This window comes from Montipora foliosa, chromosome 4 (assembly GCF_036669935.1).
Source record: "Montipora foliosa isolate CH-2021 chromosome 4, ASM3666993v2, whole genome shotgun sequence".
NCBI lineage: Eukaryota > Metazoa > Cnidaria > Anthozoa > Scleractinia > Acroporidae > Montipora > Montipora foliosa.
In genome coordinates this window covers 261536-279626 of record NC_090872.1, presented here as the reverse complement: position 1 = coordinate 279626, position 18091 = coordinate 261536, and the positions used below count along the sequence as shown (strand labels likewise).

General features: G+C 39.2%; 2 protein-coding genes across 2 annotated transcripts in view; both read left to right on the top strand.

Annotated features, from left to right (window-relative positions):
* Positions 1–491, top strand: part of LOC137999448 (uncharacterized) — a 54693-nt gene extending 54202 nt beyond the window's left edge. Inside the window, exon 4 of the mRNA XM_068845223.1 lies at positions 230–491. Within this exon, the coding sequence (XP_068701324.1) occupies positions 230–362 (133 nt within the window). The 3' untranslated portion in view covers positions 363–491. The remainder of the gene's footprint in view (positions 1–229) is intronic.
* Positions 492–11327: 10836 nt separating this feature from the next.
* LOC137998813 (uncharacterized) lies at positions 11328–14244 on the top strand. The gene is made up of 3 exons (XM_068844649.1): positions 11328–11683; positions 11808–12240; positions 13850–14244. Exons 1-3 carry the CDS (start codon positions 11598–11600, stop codon positions 13943–13945), a joined length of 615 nt encoding a protein of 204 aa, XP_068700750.1. The 5' UTR covers positions 11328–11597; the 3' UTR covers positions 13946–14244.
* The last annotated feature ends 3847 nt before the right edge of the window (positions 14245–18091 follow it).

Genomic DNA, 18091 nt, shown 5'->3' with positions numbered 1-18091 from the left:
GTGTTCATTAAAACGGTCTTTTAAACGTCGTTTAGTTTCTCCTATGTACTGTAGATGGCATCTGTTGCATTGAATCATGTAGATAAGGTTTTTAGTTTCGCAAGTTATGTGGAAATTAATGGAGCGCGTTTCGCCAGTAGAGCAGAATTTGTAGTTGGTTAGTCCATGGAAAATGTAAGGACAGGTTTGCCTTATAAGCGATTCTTATGTTTTGCTTTTCTTTTGTTAGGGCAAAGAAGTCTGTGAGGATGCCAGGGTATCACTATGTTGACCGCAAACTGGATGTAACCAGTCACAACAAGGATTACACATCTGTTGAGCAGTGTGAAATATCCATTGCACGCCACTCTTTGCTCGGTTGACTACCTTTCGGAGTTAAATCAAGGCAGAAATACGCAGTGGCGTAAAAAAACGTAGATTTTGATTTTAGCTTAGAGAAGTAGGAACGAAGAAGTGTAAACAACCTTCAGTGACTAAACTTTTGAAAACAACTCTTGAGTGTGACTCCTCATTATATTACTGGTACCTGATTAGTTTTAGTTTGATGTGTTTTTATAATTGGCAATAACAGCTCTTTAAGCCCTAGCTAAATACAGCCAACCATTTTGTTTTCTCTGCGGACGTTTTAACTGATAACTTTAATGCGCCCTGTGGTGGTCCCCTTAAAAGTGAAGATGCCCAGCGAAACGTGATGGTCATTTAAGAAGTCCCGATTTACGTAAAAATCGGTAGTTCGTGTAGGAGACGCGGAGGAACTATAATACGTTCCAGATTTGAAATATTTTACTGTGGCTTGAGCCCAGTATTTTGGAAAACACACCTTCTCTCTTACCTAAACAGATTAATCATTATATATGATTATTGTAAATTCATTCTAACCGTGTGCGGAAATTTCAACTGACATGCTAAGACTGAGAGAATCGGAAATGGAAAAATGCCACTGTCCTGTCCTTGTATTGTCTGATCAGTGTAATGGATCTTGAAACACGATTCGACTGGACGTGGAAGAGTCCAATAATACGGTGCTTGTCTTCGATAACGATTTCGTTGACGGCGAAAACATCGTGTTAATAGCAAATTTTGTGCACGTAAATTCTACATAAATAACAGGCAGCATAGCATTAAATTGATACTTGCCTGCTGCTGAAGAACCAGGAAAAAGAAGAAAACAATTATAGCAAGAATTCCTCTTGGTAACACATTTTGAGATCCCTCGTGTCGCGGTTTTGTGGATGAAAACAGCAAATAAAGGAGGCTTTGCGGGAAATCGCACGGCGCTCACAGCATGGAGTCATGTTTTGTTCACAGACATTGTTCTCAAGTGCGACTGTAGATTTGCAGACAAATTTTTTGTCACTGGCCGATTTTAAGTCGGATTTGTCCAGAACAAATCTGAAATTTTCCCCTAGTGCGACTTGGCCCTAAGCCCAGTATTTTGGAAAACACACCTTCTCTCTTACCTAAACAGATTAATCATTATATATGATTATTGTAAATCCATTCTAACCGTGTGCGGAAATTTCAACTGACATGCTAAGACTGAGAGAATCGGAAATGGAAAAATGCCACTGTCCTAAACAAAAACCGCAAGCGAAAAAACATAGGCAGCCCAAGCTCGCGTCACTATAGACAGCCGTTGAGAATTTAAACGCGTTATAAGACTTTGTATGGGAAATCAAATATCGTCGATTATAAAGCCTAAAAAATGCTCAATTTAACTTTCATTCAATAAAATGAATCAAAATGACTCACCTCTGGTGTATTCTTGTGCCTTTTGGAGCTTATTTTACAGTTTCGGGAAGTCGGTGTTTTCAATGTTCTAAGACGTCTTAGTCAAACGATTAAGGGATCGATGGCGCCTGTTCAATTTACCTGTGAGTTTTTAAGCTGCACTATTGGGTTCAGAAAATCAAAAAGAGCGTTCAGTACATTAGTATAGTATACACTCAGTCTGTGCTCTCCAGTTCACTCTTTTTAAGTCGCAGTCGCTTGTTAATACCCAACATTTTCAAAGGTGAAGTTTTTCCTTTTTGCACACGGTATGGACATGATTTAAAAAGCCGAAAGTTCGTGTTGGGAGTATTTTTTGTAATTCTTTGAGGTCCTCTTTCTTTCATTTGTTTTTTTTTAGATTTTTATTGATACAAATGCTCTTCTTTTAGTCAGTGTATCGGCAAACTTAGACACTAAAAAAATGTGTCGAGCTGTCTATCTTGAAATATTTTTATATGTTGGAATGGCCCAGCATTGATTGTTGTAGCTGATACATTTATTCCAGATCTTTTTCATGAAGGTATATACGATTTACTCATAACTCCTACTTATTAATTTGTAACAGTTGTTTAGACTTTGAGAACCTTATTGACACGTATCCTCTTCTTTCAATCAGTGTATCAACCCTTTTATATGACAAATCGAATAACTAAGCCTTATACACCCCATCATCTTGTCTGTTACATTGAATTTATACCTTACATGCCATCACAACTGTTTTCATATATTGGAATAGTGCTGCATTTATTCTGTTCCCTAATACATTTATTGCAAATTGTTTCATTTAAGCACATATAATTTACTCATATACCCGTAACTCCTACTTATTGAATTTGTAACAGTTGTTTAGAATGTTGTTTTTTTTTTTGTTTTACTTACAGACAGTGTCGCTTTTACCCTTTTTGCTTTGACGCAATAGGCTATGAAGATACCTTCTTCAACCCTACGGACATTACCTTGCGCTCCTACCCAGCCCTCTGAATTAGCGTGACTCGCGTGAATTTAACCCTTGACAGAAGAATCAAAACTTTATTTTTCACTGCCTTTCCCAAACACTGTTTGCACTAGGCTTCTGCGTTAATTTTGCAGCCATAAACTGCAGAGTGATAAAACAGTGGCGTCTTTATTTCACGTAACACAATTACTCGGTCATTGTGAGTAACTCTGAATGAAATAGCTCATAGTGCAGTAAACACCAACCGTCCGATCTACCTTGGTTTATATGTCGCTTTGATGAAAGAAGTCGACCGAGGAGCATTTTCCGTGGTAGAGCACCAGTTAAAAGGAAAAGAAAATCTAGAGTAATAATGATAAAAAGGAGAGCCGGAGAAAGCATAAAATGAAAATAAAATAAAATAATTTAAAAAGGGGGGAAAATTGATGTGCTGCCCACAGCATCTCTAGGTTCATTTATACTTGGAAAAAAACTATGAGGTATCTTATATGAGACGTGTCCTGTAGAAAACAGCACAAACTGTATCATTTATTATAATCGTTTTCGTGTGGAAGCTGCCATAACAACGGCAATCCAACAAACGTAGCTCAAGTTGATACACTGGCTCCTGAGTATTATGCTTTTGCGTCGTTTCAAGACTGGGGAGACATTTATAGAGGTTTTCTTCTTTTTTGCTAACACGCGTCTTATCAAGGACACTTTTAAATAATTTCCGTCCGCTATTAGTCCACAAGGGCTAAATACTTTGACAGTCAATGGCCCTTGTGGTCTCATAGCCTGTTCACAGACCCTCTATTTTCTCTTCAAAGTCCGTCGAGCGTGCGTGATAAAAAATAGAAACCGCGGGGGATTCATTGATCGCCTGCTCAAGGGGGTAGGGGTATGGAAAGAAGAAAATAGACGGTCTGTAGACATCTTTGGAGGCAACTGAAACTTGCTTTTCCCAGGAAAAGCTAATTACTATTGGCTGAAAGGCGATTATCCTGTCATCATCGTGTCAACGACTCATCACTCTCGCGTCATGCGAGTAGAAGCGTTTGTCATCTCGGGAAGCGCTAACCGCGACACTTATTAATTGTAATTGCATAAAGAAATACCATCGATTGTGAACTTGGGATGCAGTTATACTACAACTTGTGTAGACCATGTTGACCATATCTTTTGTTTCGGAGTGTAGACTATGGAAAGCGTGCTTCACGACTGTTTGGCAAAGTTTTCAAGCAAATACGTGCTCAAATTTCAATTTCAATTTCAATTCAATTCAAAGAAGAGCAGCGCCAGGCTGTTTTGAGTTTATTGGGGTAAAAGGATGTTGTGGCGGTTTTTCCCACTAGTTTTGGGAAAAGTTTTTAAATTTACCAGTTGTGAAAAGAATGTGGTATTAGTTTTATCGCCATTACGAAGTATCATCAAATATGATTAAGTTGAGGCAATGAGAGAAGCTGGCGTTTCAGCCATTCAATTACCTTGCCGCGCAACCATGCATGAGGTAATGCGGACAATCTTTTAAACCCAAAGCTATCATCGCCGTGCTCGCTTTATTGAAAGCTGGTTTTAATCAAAGAACATTTAGCCCAGGTGCTTCTAACCTTATTACTACAAGGCGAACCAACCCTACTTGACTGATCTTCTGTTTGCGAATCGGTAAGATTAAGATATTTTTCAACTTTTGTTTTGTAACAACTTCACGAAGTCTCAATAAGAAGATTCTCTGTAGTTTTACGGGAACAGGATGATTGCCCAGTTCTATAGACGTATAACCAACACCCACACATCCTACAATAATCCGATGGGCGAATTTATTTTGGCTTCGGACCTCTTTTAGCCGGCTTTTTCGACTTTGGAGCCGTCTGACAAGACAGGCTTTGAAAACAAACACGCGACTCCGAGTGTCCGAGTGTCATTGGTTGTCTTTACACTAGGCTGTTAAGTAAGACTTAAGAGCTGCTAAGTTTTACTTAGCCAAAAATTAGTGTGTGAAGACCTAAGTAAAATCTCAAGTAACTTTACTTCGCATCTCATTAAGTCGGAACGTTGAAACGATTCAAGAAAGTTTCAAGCGACTTGAAAACCATCCCTATGATCGACTTAGCTGACTTGCGGTTTCTTGAGCTTTGAGAAAGGCAAAACATGTCAGTCAATCAATCTTAATTATGTTGCTTGGGAAACATGATGACCTTAGTTAACCTGAAGTAAAAAAGAATCGGTTGTGTGTGTTACTTGTCTTGAAATATTTCTTAGCCTATTTAGGCTCTAGTGTAAGACTACCATTGCCTACTTAAGCCAATTACACGAGCAATTTATATCCCCAATAACCTTGGTCAAATTTAATTGGTACTGTGAAAGCGGAAGTGATAATGATAAGGCATTGACATGAGTGAGGGACTTAATAAATCCCTTTTTTTCCCAAAGATGTCTACAGTCGTTCTTTATCTTTCTTTCTCGCGCGCTCGCCGATGTTTTCGAAAAGAACGAAAAGAAAAATAAAACAACGTCTGTGTACAGGTTATTGGTGTCATATCTTAGCCTATTCGTTTTTTATTTAAAAGGAAGACTGAAATCTAAAACGCAAAATTCGCTTAATTCTTACGTAAGATGTGTATTATGTAAGACACGTGTTGACCTTTTGTCATAAATGGCCCTATATCTGGAAGTATCCTGATAGAGTGCGGGGATTTTGTCCCCGCATTCCTTTCATACTTGAAACTCGGTACAGTGGTGAATGTAACACTTTGAAAGCCCAAGGCGTTAAAGCCTGCCTTCAAGCTGTCAGCAAATGTCTTGTTAACGAAATTGGTTGACGTTTATTTCACTCAGCAGACACATGAGAATTAGAGCTTTAACGATGGAAGACAACAGAGCTATTCTATACGGTGCACGTGGCTATTGCATGTTAATTTAAGTGACGTTCGTACCACGTTCGGACGTGACTCACGATCTTTATATTAGAGACTCATATGGTTGTTGGTTTTCGGGTTTTATATTTTGTCCAAAGAAAGGAATTTACATAGCAACGACAAAGGGTTGACAGTTGAGAAAAGCTGCGAGATAATAAAAATTATGCGAATACTAATACACTTACACTTACACGCGTAAGTGTGTATCCAAAGGGAAAAATGTCACTTTTTGTTCTCTGCCTTTCGCCTTTGTTTAACTCGGGTGGGAATCTAAGACAATTTCATGCTTCTATCTAAAAGTAATGGAGTATCTAATCTCTGTCACCACTCTCAACAAGTCTCTCATGCCATCAGACAAACGTCCTGATTTGACTTGAGTGAAATTCTCAACTGTGGATCGCGACGTCAGGAGATAAAACAAATCGGGAAGCAACATTTTCTTAATGCTCTTCGTTACCTTTGTAGTTTTAATACGCCGGTACATACAATCATTACTTTTCCCGTCAATTATATATTTCGACGCAACTAAACCACGGTTTCATTTTTAATTACTTGGTTGGTCTAAATGCCACGTATTAAAAACTTGCAGAACCTAAATGACATTAGGAATTACAATCCGCAAAAAAAATCTCGCTTTTTAGATGTAAACTCAAGGAACTACACCAATGCGTAAATCAATTTAAACACTTGCCAAATTATATGGAGCTAAACCACGTCTTCGTCTTTAATTTTGCTCGGTAGCATAATAAATCGAATATTGTGGTTCAGCGTTGTCTGTACTCCTATCGACAACGATATTCATCATGTGCAGTGGTCACAATGTTGACCTGTGATGACGAATATCGTTGTCGATAAGAGTACAGACACCTCTGAACTAGATTCTATTTCTTTTTTACCACAATAGTCAATGAGGAAGGCATGTTCGAGTTTGGAATTCGAGTTTATTCATTCAACGTCAAAGTAAATGTTTGTTTCAGAGCGTGCCCAAGATCAGAAAAAGAAAGAGCAAACGTTGTCAAAAACTTGCTAGCAATGTGATTGGTTTATTTCCCAAAATGACGCGAACAGCGTTGTCAAGACTCTTAATTAGTCAATCAGATTGCGAGATTACTGGTATTTATTGTTGGTTTTTTTTTTTAGTTTCTCGCTATTTCGTAATACTGCTTCAAAAAGTACATTATAAAAAAGGCATTTCGTTGGGTGTCTCGAAAACGAAGACCCTAAGACCCTGAAAACTCGAAAAAAGTAACTCAAAACCTTCAACCCTAGGCCTAAAGTTGGTTTTTAGACCTACACTGTAGAGTGTAACAGGGCCATGTACATCCGACGGGAAATGAAGATGTCCGGCCACATGTGGAGAGTGGTTACCCCGCTAAATATGGTGGATCGCCCAGCTTTCACTTTGAAACAGGTTGTAGGGAATGAAGGACTTGAACTTCGCTTGAGGTAACTCAAAAATCCAACTTTAGGCCTACGGTTAGCCAAATTGAGGGTTTTGGGTTACTTTTTCGAGTTTTCGGGATCTTCGGGTCTTCTTTTTTGGGACACCTCATTTCGTTTTCATTGACAAATATTGTATTGCTTGTCTGCAAATTGCTCATCAGTTTGCATTTGATTAAACTCATCATTGTCATAGTTCAAAATGAAATTTAGGTTAAAATAATTTTAACCCAGTTTGATTCTTCATTTCCTTAACTCAGTCAGGAATAATTAAAATAGCCGCTGTAAAAGAAATAAAAAAAGTAATAATCAGGAGACAATAATTATCATCCTCTAATATGTGCTCAGTACATTCTTCCTAGAATAACATATCCGGGCAGGTGTGGTTGTATTTTATCGCTGCCTAAAAACACACCTAGTTTTTATTCAGATTAACATGATTTACTTATAGAAATGTTGTAAATTGCAGACAAAAACAAAGAGATAACTCCAATTCAAAATTAGTGCTACCAAAAGCTATTCTAGATTTGATGTAGTACAGGTGGGCAAAAAGCCTTAATGAATATTAGCAACTTTAACCAATATTTCAGACATCATCATTAGTAACCAAGCTGTTACATCAGGAAAGGGCTGTTTAAAGTCAACAGTTGCACACTCCGATGATACGTCTGGATGCCACTGTCAGCCGCATTCGTAACCAAGCTTTAACAATAAGACAAGAATATTAATAGTCAATAGTTGCACACTCCGACGATACGTCTGGATGCCACTATCAACCTCTTTAGTTACAAAGCTTTTACATAAAGACAAGAATGTTAAAAGTCAATAGTTGCACACTCCAACGACACATCTGGATGCCACTATCAACCTCATTAGTAACCAAGCTTTTACAATAGGACAAGAATGTTAAAAGTGAATAGTTACACACTCCGCCGACACATCTGGATGCCACTATCAACCTCATTAGTAACCAAGCCTTTACAATAAGACAAGAATGTTAAACGTCAATACTTGCACACTCCGACGACACATCTGGATGACACTATCAACCTCATTAGTAACCAAGCCTTCACAATAGGACAAGAATGTTAAAAGTCAATAGTTACACACTCCGACGATACGTCTGGATGCCACTATCAACCTCTTTAGTTACAAAGCTTTTACAATAAGACAAGAATGTTAAAGGTCAATACATGCACACTCCGACGACACATCTGGATGCCACTATTAACTTCATTAGTAACTATGCTTTTACAATAGGACAAGAATGTTAAAAGTCAATAGTTACACACTCCGACGACACATCTGGATGCCACTATCAACCTCATTAGTAACCAAGCTTTTACAATAGGACAAGAATATTAAAAGTCAATAGTTGCACACTCCAACGACACACCTGGATGCCACTATCAACCTCTTTAGTAACCAAGCCTTTACAATAAGACAAGAATGTTAAAAGTCAATAGTTGCACACTCCAACGACACATCTGGATGCCACTATCAACCTCTTTAGTAACCAAGCCTTTACAATAAGACAAGAATGTTAAAAGTCAATAGTTGCACACTCCAACGACACATCTGGATGCCACTATCAACCTCTTTAGTAACCAAGCCTTTACAATAAGACAAGAATGTTAAAAGTCAATAGTTGCACACTCCGACCACACATCTGGCTGCCACTATCAACCTCATTAGTAACCAAGCCTTTACAATAAGACAAGAATGTTAAACGTCAATACTTGCACACTCCGACGACACATCTGGATGACACTATCAACCTCATTAGTAACCAAGCCTTCACAATAGGACAAGAATGTTAAAAGTCAATAGTTACACACTCCGACGACACATCTGGATGCCACTATCAACCTCATTAGTAACCAAGCCTTTACATAAAGACAAGAATGTTAAAAGTCAATAGTTGCACACTCCAACGACACATCTGGATGCCACTATCAACCTCATTAGTAACCAAGCTTTTACAATAGGACAAGAATGTTAAAAGTCAATAGTTACACACTCCGACGACACAACTGGATGCCGCTATCAACCTCATTAGTAACCAAGCCTTTACATAAAGACAAGAATGTTAAAAGTCAATAGTTGCACACTCCAACGACACATCTGGATCCCACTATCAACCTCATTAGTAACCAAGCCTTTACAATAAGACAAGAATGTTAAAAGTCAATAGTGACACACTCCGACGACACATCTGGATGCCACTATCAACCTCATTACTAACTAAGCTTTTACAATAAGACAAGAATGTTAAAAGTCAATAGTTGCACACTCCGACGATACGTCTGGATGCCACTATCAACCTCATTAGTAACCAAGCTTTTACAATAGGACAAGAATATTAAAAGTCAATAGTTACACACTCCGACGACACATCTGGATGCCACTATCAACCTCATTAGTAACCAAGCTTTTACAATAGGACAAGAATATTAAAAGTCAATAGTTGCACACTCCAACGACACACCTGGATGCCACTATCAACCTCTTTAGTAACCAAGCCTTTACAATAAGACAAGAATGTTAAAAGTCAATAGTTGCACACTCCAACGACACATCTGGATGCCACTATCAACCTCTTTAGTAACCAAGCCTTTACAATAAGACAAGAATGTTAAAAGTCAATAGTTGCACACTCCAACGACACATCTGGATGCCACTATCAACCTCTTTAGTAACCAAGCCTTTACAATAAGACAAGAATGTTAAAAGTCAATAGTTGCACACTCCGACCACACATCTGGCTGCCACTATCAACCTCATTAGTAACCAAGCCTTTACAATAAGACAAGAATGTTAAACGTCAATACTTGCACACTCCGACGACACATCTGGATGACACTATCAACCTCATTAGTAACCAAGCCTTCACAATAGGACAAGAATGTTAAAAGTCAATAGTTACACACTCCGACGACACATCTGGATGCCACTATCAACCTCATTAGTAACCAAGCCTTTACATAAAGACAAGAATGTTAAAAGTCAATAGTTGCACACTCCAACGACACATCTGGATGCCACTATCAACCTCATTAGTAACCAAGCTTTTACAATAGGACAAGAATGTTAAAAGTCAATAGTTACACACTCCGACGACACAACTGGATGCCGCTATCAACCTCATTAGTAACCAAGCCTTTACATAAAGACAAGAATGTTAAAAGTCAATAGTTGCACACTCCAACGACACATCTGGATCCCACTATCAACCTCATTAGTAACCAAGCCTTTACAATAAGACAAGAATGTTAAAAGTCAATAGTGACACACTCCGACGACACATCTGGATGCCACTATCAACCTCATTACTAACTAAGCTTTTACAATAAGACAAGAATGTTAAAAGTCAATAGTTGCACACTCCGACGATACGTCTGGATGCCACTATCAACCTCATTAGTAACCAAGCTTTTACAATAAGACAAGAATGTTTATAGTCAATACTTGCACACCCCGACAACACACCTGGATGCCACTATCAACCTCATTAGTAACCAAGCCTTTACAATAAGACAAGAATGTTAAAGGTCAATACTTCCACACTACGACGACACATCTGTCTGCCACTATCACCCTCATTAGTAACCAAGCCTTTACAATAGGACAAGAAAGTTAAAAGTCAATATTTACACACTCCAACGACACAACTGGATGCCACTATCAACCTCATTAGTAACCAAGCCTTTACAATAAGACAAGAACGTTAAAAGTAATTATTTACACACTCCGACGACACATCTGGATGCCACTATCAACCTCATTAGTAACCAAGCTCTTACAATAAGACAAGAATGTTAAAAGTCAATACATGCACACTCCGACGACACATCTGGGTGCCACTATCAACCTCATTAGTAACGAAGCTTTTACAATAGGACATGAATGTTAAAAGTCAATAGTTACACACTCCGACGACACATCTAGATGCCACTATCAACCTCATTAGTAACCAAGCTTTTACAATAGAACAAGAATATTAAAAGTCAATAGTTGCACACTCTGACGACACATCTGGATGCCATTATCAACCTCATAAGTAACCAAGCCTTTACAATATGACACGAATCTTAAAAGTCAATAGTTACACACTCCGACGACACATCTGGCTGCCACTATCAACCTCATTAGTAACCAAGCTTTTACAATAGGACAAAAATATTAAAAGTCAATAGTTGCACACTCCGACGACACATCTGGATGCCACTATCAACCTCATTAGTAACCAAGCTTTTACAATAGGCGAGTTCATACTAGGTACATAAGTACGCCTTACGTTTGCCTTAAGTATACTTGGAGTGTGAACGGGGGTTATTTTGGTTTAAGTACCTTACTTCGTAACCTTGGAAACGACCTATCCTCAAAGAAGCCGAAGTACGCTCTCAAGTCTAGTTTTACCGTGCTCGAATGCGTGCTTACGCACTATCAAAACACTCGAAAGCGATAACACGTCAATCAACTATACGGCGGGAAAAGCTAGTGCACGCAAACCTTCTTGGCGAAGCAAAAACATGGATCACAACGGAAGCCGACATCGTTTCTTCTCTCACCAACAACTTCGAGTAGACGACGACGATTCTCTGGACGTATGCCTTATGTAAGTGCAGTTTTATCTATTTATTAAACCAGTTTAAGAGCGCCTTTTTTGTTGTACTAGTAATGTTTTACCTATTGTAAAATCCTAATAGCTCTTTATCACAAGCATGCTTTCTATTCAATAGCAACAACTTAAACCAAAGATTTGCCGGAGCAGTACCGATTAACCAGCAACAAATGCCACAAATGCATTTTAGTGGACAGCCGCTCTTTCCTTTTCCACCTAACAGCCAGACCTTCTACCGTCCTGCTAGTGTGTTTCAACCGCCGAGCGACAGTCCACCACAATGCAACTCGCCAATAACAACGCGAACCCCATCGCCAAGTCCTGGGACTTCAGAGAGCTCGCGCCGGGCCACCAAAACCAGTTCGGAGGGAAAGAAGAAGTCCAAGGCCTCTGACTGGACAGAAGAAGAAACTCGTGATACGTTAGAACTATGGGGGCCGAAGTACGACAAGCTCCGCAGTGCGTCCAACAAGGACAGGGTGAAGATATGGAACGATATTTTCGTTGCATACAAGGAAAAGTACCCAGACAGTGAAAGAACTTTACCCCAGGTAAAGAAACGTATCCAGAATCTCGAATACGAGTACAAGCTTTTAAAGCAACGGTCTTAGTCGACCGGTGAAGCGGGGTTTAAGAAAATCAAAGAGGGGTTTCCGTACTTTGATTTTTTAGATGACGTGATGGGTCATCGCGATAGCGTTGACCCATCTAGAATGGCTATCGAAGGATCTTCTACGTTTGCTTCCGAAGATAGCAGCAATTCCTCAGCCTCGCCTACATTGCAAGAAAGCGGTAACGACACAGAGGAAAACCTAGACGACGAGCAACCAACCGCGACGGGAATGAAACGAAAGGCAACCGATAAGTCAGCGAAATCTGCCCGCAAAGGAAAGAAGGGACGTGATTTGCCGCAAACTGAGTGGCAAACAAGTTTTCTTCAGCTCATGGAACGAAGCTTAGAGCAAGATAGTATACGATTTGAACGTTCCACAGAAATGCTTCGAGAATCGCAGAGGAATCAGATGGAGCAAACAAATGCAATCCTCGCAGGGTTTAAGGACATTTTTAAAGATTTGACATCAAAGTAGATTAATGCATGTGTTTCTTAGAAAAATATATAGCGGTAATTCTTATTATATATCTATATATATCGATGTAATAGTTACTGTTCAATTGTTATGTTGAATGACATTTTTTGCTACACAAAGCGATCAACAGCAGATAAAAGCTATAGTTGGAAAATGTGGTGTTACAAATTTTCCCACACAAAGTCTTTTAAAGCATCTCTTACATCAGTGCCAGTTTCAAATACAATTCTGTCTTCATCTTCATCGTCTGAGTCATCGTCAGAGTCACAGTAATCATCATACAAGTCTCCTCTCTCAATACAGATGTTATGCAAAACGCATGATGCAACAACAGTTTTCGTTAACGTTGATGTTTCTGCTCAATTTTTTTCATAACAATTCGCCACCGTGATTTTAACATGCCAAACGCACGCTCCACCACACATCGTAGGGCGCTGAATTTTTTGTTAAATTTTCTTTGTTCAGGAGTTAAGCGTCCCCTGTCTGGGAATGGTTTCATAAGCCAGCTGGTGAGGGGATATGCGCTGTCTCCAGCGAGAAGAGGGCCGATTTCTACTCCATTGATATCTCTAGTCGGACCAGAAAGAATTTGTTCATTTTGTGCCATATCGTATAGTCCACTTAATCTAAGAACGCGAGCATCATGTATGCTGCCCGGATAGCCAACCGTAGCATGAATAAATTTTAGACTAGAATCAACTATGCCTTGAAGTATAACACTATAATGCTGCTTGCGATTATAATAATCTTCGTGATTTCGCGGTGGAGCATTTATCTCTATGTGGCAACCATCTATGGCTCCCACAATTTGAGGTATGCCATAAGTTTCTTCAAACTCGTCAACCTTATCTGTAATTTCGTGCCTTGTCAAGGGAAATTTTATGAATTGATCCTTCATTCGAAGAAGAGCGCGGTCGAATTCATTGCAGATATATTTCGCTGTAGACTTTCCATATCCAAATTGTAATCCACAGCTTCTATAACTGTTGCCGGTTGCAAGCCGCCATAATGCTAAACCAACCCTTTCTTCTACGCTAATCGGCGCTCGCATCCGCGTCTGTTGTTTTTGCAGATCTACTCTTACAAGGTCACAAAGGTATTCAAATGTTTCATGAGTGACACGAAAATGTTCCTTCCAAAGAAAATGCAGTGCTGGATTAGCTATTAGAAGGCGAAACCAGTTCTGTGGTCGAGGCCAAACCCAAGCTCTTCTTCTCAGTTGTGGTCTTTTTTGGTGTGAAACTCCTGCCATACACATAAGCAACATCAGACGATTTCTCCGGCTAATTCTAAAGGCTTCCTCCATCAAAGCAAAGCAATACATTTGTTGAAGCGCGAAAGACCGCTGTCGCAAGAGTAGAGAAGTAAAAATCAAAATAAGGCATGCTATTCGAACGTTTCGAGGGCGCAGGGTGAAAGTTTGAAAGTCTTGCTATTTGCTTTGCCGGGTTTTGCCGCGTAGTTTAATTGACAAGCGATCCCGCAAGTAGAATACTTTACAATTTAGTATGAACGCTTATCTTTAAAAGTAAGCATCGACCGTCTCAAGTTCACTTGAGTTTTTAAGGTACTTAAGGCCTACTTGGGCCTTAGTGTGAACTCGCCTAATAAGACAAGAATGTTAAAAGTCAATAGTTACACACTCCAACGACACATCTGGATGCCACTATCAACCTCATTAGTAACCAAGCATTTACAATAGAACAAGAATGTTAAAAGTCAATAGTTACACACTCCGACGACACATCTCGATGCCACTATCAACCTCATTAGTAACCAAGCTTTTACAATAGGACAAGAATGTTAAAAATCAATAGTTGCACACTCCGACGAAACGTCTGGATGCCACTATCAACCTCATTTGTAACCAAGCTCTTACAATAAGACAAGAATGTTAAAAGTCAATAGTTGCACACTCCGACGACTCATCTGGATGCCACTATCAACCTCATTAGTAACCAAGCTTTTACAATAGGACAAGAATGTTAAAAGGCAATAGTTACACACTCCGACGACACATCTGGATGCCACTATCAACCTCATTAGTAACCAAGCTTTTACAATAGGACAAGAATGTTAAAAGTCAATAGTTGCACACTCCGACAACACATCTGGATGCCACTATCAACCTCATTAGTAACCAAGCTTTTACAATAGGACAAGAATGTGAAAAGTCAATAGTTGCTCACCCCAACGTCACATCTGGATGCCACTATCAACCTCATTAGTAACCAACCTTTTACAATAGGAGAAGAATGCTACAAGTCAAAAGTTGCACACTCCGACGACACATCTGGATGCCACTATCACCCTCATTCGTAACCAAGCTTTTACAATAATACAATAATGTTAAAAGTCAATAGTTACACACTCCAACGACACATCTGGATGCCACTATCAACCTCATTAGTAACCAAGCTTTTACAATAGGACAAGAATGTTAAAAGTCAATAGTTGCACACTCCGACGATACGTCTGGGTGCCACTATCAACCTCTTTAGTAACAAAGCTTTTACAATAAGTCAAGAATATTTAAAGTCAATAGTTGCACACTCTGACGACACATCTGGATGCCACTATCAACCTCATTAGTAACCAAGCTTTTACAATAGGACAAGAATGTTAAAAGGCAATAGTTACACACTCCGACGACACATCTGGATGCCACTATCAACCTCATTAGTATCCAAGCTTTTACAATAGGACAAAAATGTTAAAAGTCAATAGTTGCACACTCCGACGACACATCTGGATGCCACTATCAACCTCATTAGTAACCAAGCTTTTACAAGTGGACAAGAACGTGAAAAGTCAATAGTTGCACACCCCAACGACACATCTGGATGCCACCATCAACCTCATTAGTAACCAACCTTTTACAATAGGAGAAGAATGCTAAAAGTCAATAGTTGCACACTCCGACGACACATCTGGATGCCACTATCACCCTCATTCGTAACCAAGCTTTTACAATAAGACAATAATGTTAAAAGTCAATAGTTACACACTCCAACGACACATCTGGATGCCACTATCAACCTCATTAGTAACCAAGCTTTTACAATAGGACAAGAATGTTAAAAGTCAATAGTTGCACACTCCTACGATACGTCTGGGTGCCACTATCAACCTCTTTAGTAACAAAGCTTTTACAATAAGTCAAGAATATTTAAAGTCAATAGTTGCACACTCTGACGACACATCTGGATGCCACTATCAACCTCATTAGTAACCAAGCTTTTACAATAGGACAAGAATGTTAAAAGGCAATAGTTACACACTCCGACGACACATCTGGATGCCACTATCAACCTCATTAGTAACCAAGCTTTTACAATAGCACAAGAATGTTAAAAGTCAATAGTTGCACACTCCGACGAGACATCTGGATGCCACTATCAACCTCATCAGTAACCAAGCTTTTACAATAGGACAAGAATGTTAATAGTCAATAGTTGCACACTCCAAAGACACATCTGGATGCCAATATCAACCTTATTAGTAACCAAGCTTTTACAATAGGAAAAGAATGTTAAAAGTTAATAGTTGCACACTCCGACGACACATCTGGATGCTACTATCAACCTCATTAGTAACCAAGCTTTTACAAGAGGACAAGAACGTGAAAAGTCAATAGTTGCACACCCCAACGACACATCTGGGTGCCACCATCAACCTCTTTAGTAACCAACCTTTTACAATAGGAGAAGAATGCTAAAAGTCAATAGTTGCACACTCCGACGACACATCTGGATGCCACTATCAACCTCATTAGCAACCAAGCTTTTACAATAGGACAAGAATGTTAAAAGGCAATAGTTACACACTCCGACGACACATCTGGATGCCACCATCAACCTCATTAGTAACCAAGCTTTTACAATAGGAGAAGAATGTTAAAAGTCAATAGTTGCACACTCCGACTTCACATCTGGATGCCACTATCAACCTCATTAGTAACCAAGCTTTTACAATAGGACAAGAACGTGAAAAGTCCATACTTGCACACCCCAACGACACATCTGGATGCCACTATCAACCTCATTAGTAACCAAGCTTTTACAATAGGAGAAGGATGCTAAACGTCAATAGTTGCACACTCCGACGACACATCTGGATGCCACTATCAACCTCATTAGTAACCAAGCTTTTACATTAGGACAAGAATGTTAAAAGTCAATAGTTGCACACTCCGACGATGCATCTGGATGCCACTATCACCCATATTAGTAACCAAGCCTTTACAATAAGACAAGAATGTTAAAAGTCAATAGTTGCACACTCCGACGAGACGTCTGGGTGCCACTATCAACCTCTTTAGTAAGAAAGCTTTTACAATAAGTCAAGAATATTTAAAGTCAATAGTTGCACACTCCGACGATACGTCTGGATGCCACTGTCAACCTCATTTTTAACCAAGCTTTTACCAGAAGACAAGGATTTTAATAGTCAATAGTTGCACACTCCGACGACATCTGGATTCCACTATCAACCTCATTAGTAATCAAGCTTTTACAATAGGACAAGAATGTTAAAGGTCAATAGTTGCACACTCCGACGATACGTCTGGATGCCATTATAAACCTCTTTAGTAACCAAGCTTTTACAATAGGACAAGAATGTTAAAAGTCAATAGTTGCACACTCCGACGATACGTCTGGATACCACCGTCAAACTCATTAGTAACCAAGCTTTTACAATAAGACAAGAATGTTAATAGTCAATAGTTGCACACTCCAAAGACACATCTGGATGCCAATATCAACCTCATTAGTAACCAAGCTTTTACAATAAGACAAGAATGTTAAAAGTCAATACTTCCATACTCCGACGACACATCTGGATGCCACTATCAACCTCATTAGTAACCAAGCCTTTACAATAAGACAAGAATGTTAAAAGTCAATATTTACACACTCCGACGACACATCTGGATGCCACTATCAACCTCATTAGTAACCAAGCTCTTACAATAAGACAAGAATGTTAAAAGTCAATACATGCACACTCCAACGACACATCTGGATGCCACTATCAACCTCATTAGTAACCAAGCTTTTACAATAGGACAAGAATGTTAAAAGTAAATAGTTACACACTCCGACCACACATCTGGATGCCACTACCAACCTCATTAGTAACCAAGCTTTTACAATAGGACAAGAATGTTAAAAGTCAATAGTTGCACACTCCGACGATACGTCTGGGTGCCACTATCAACCTCTTTAGTAACAAAGCTTTTACAATAAGTCAAGAATATTTAAAGTCAATAGTTGCACCTTCCGACGATACGTCTGGATGCCACTGTCAACCT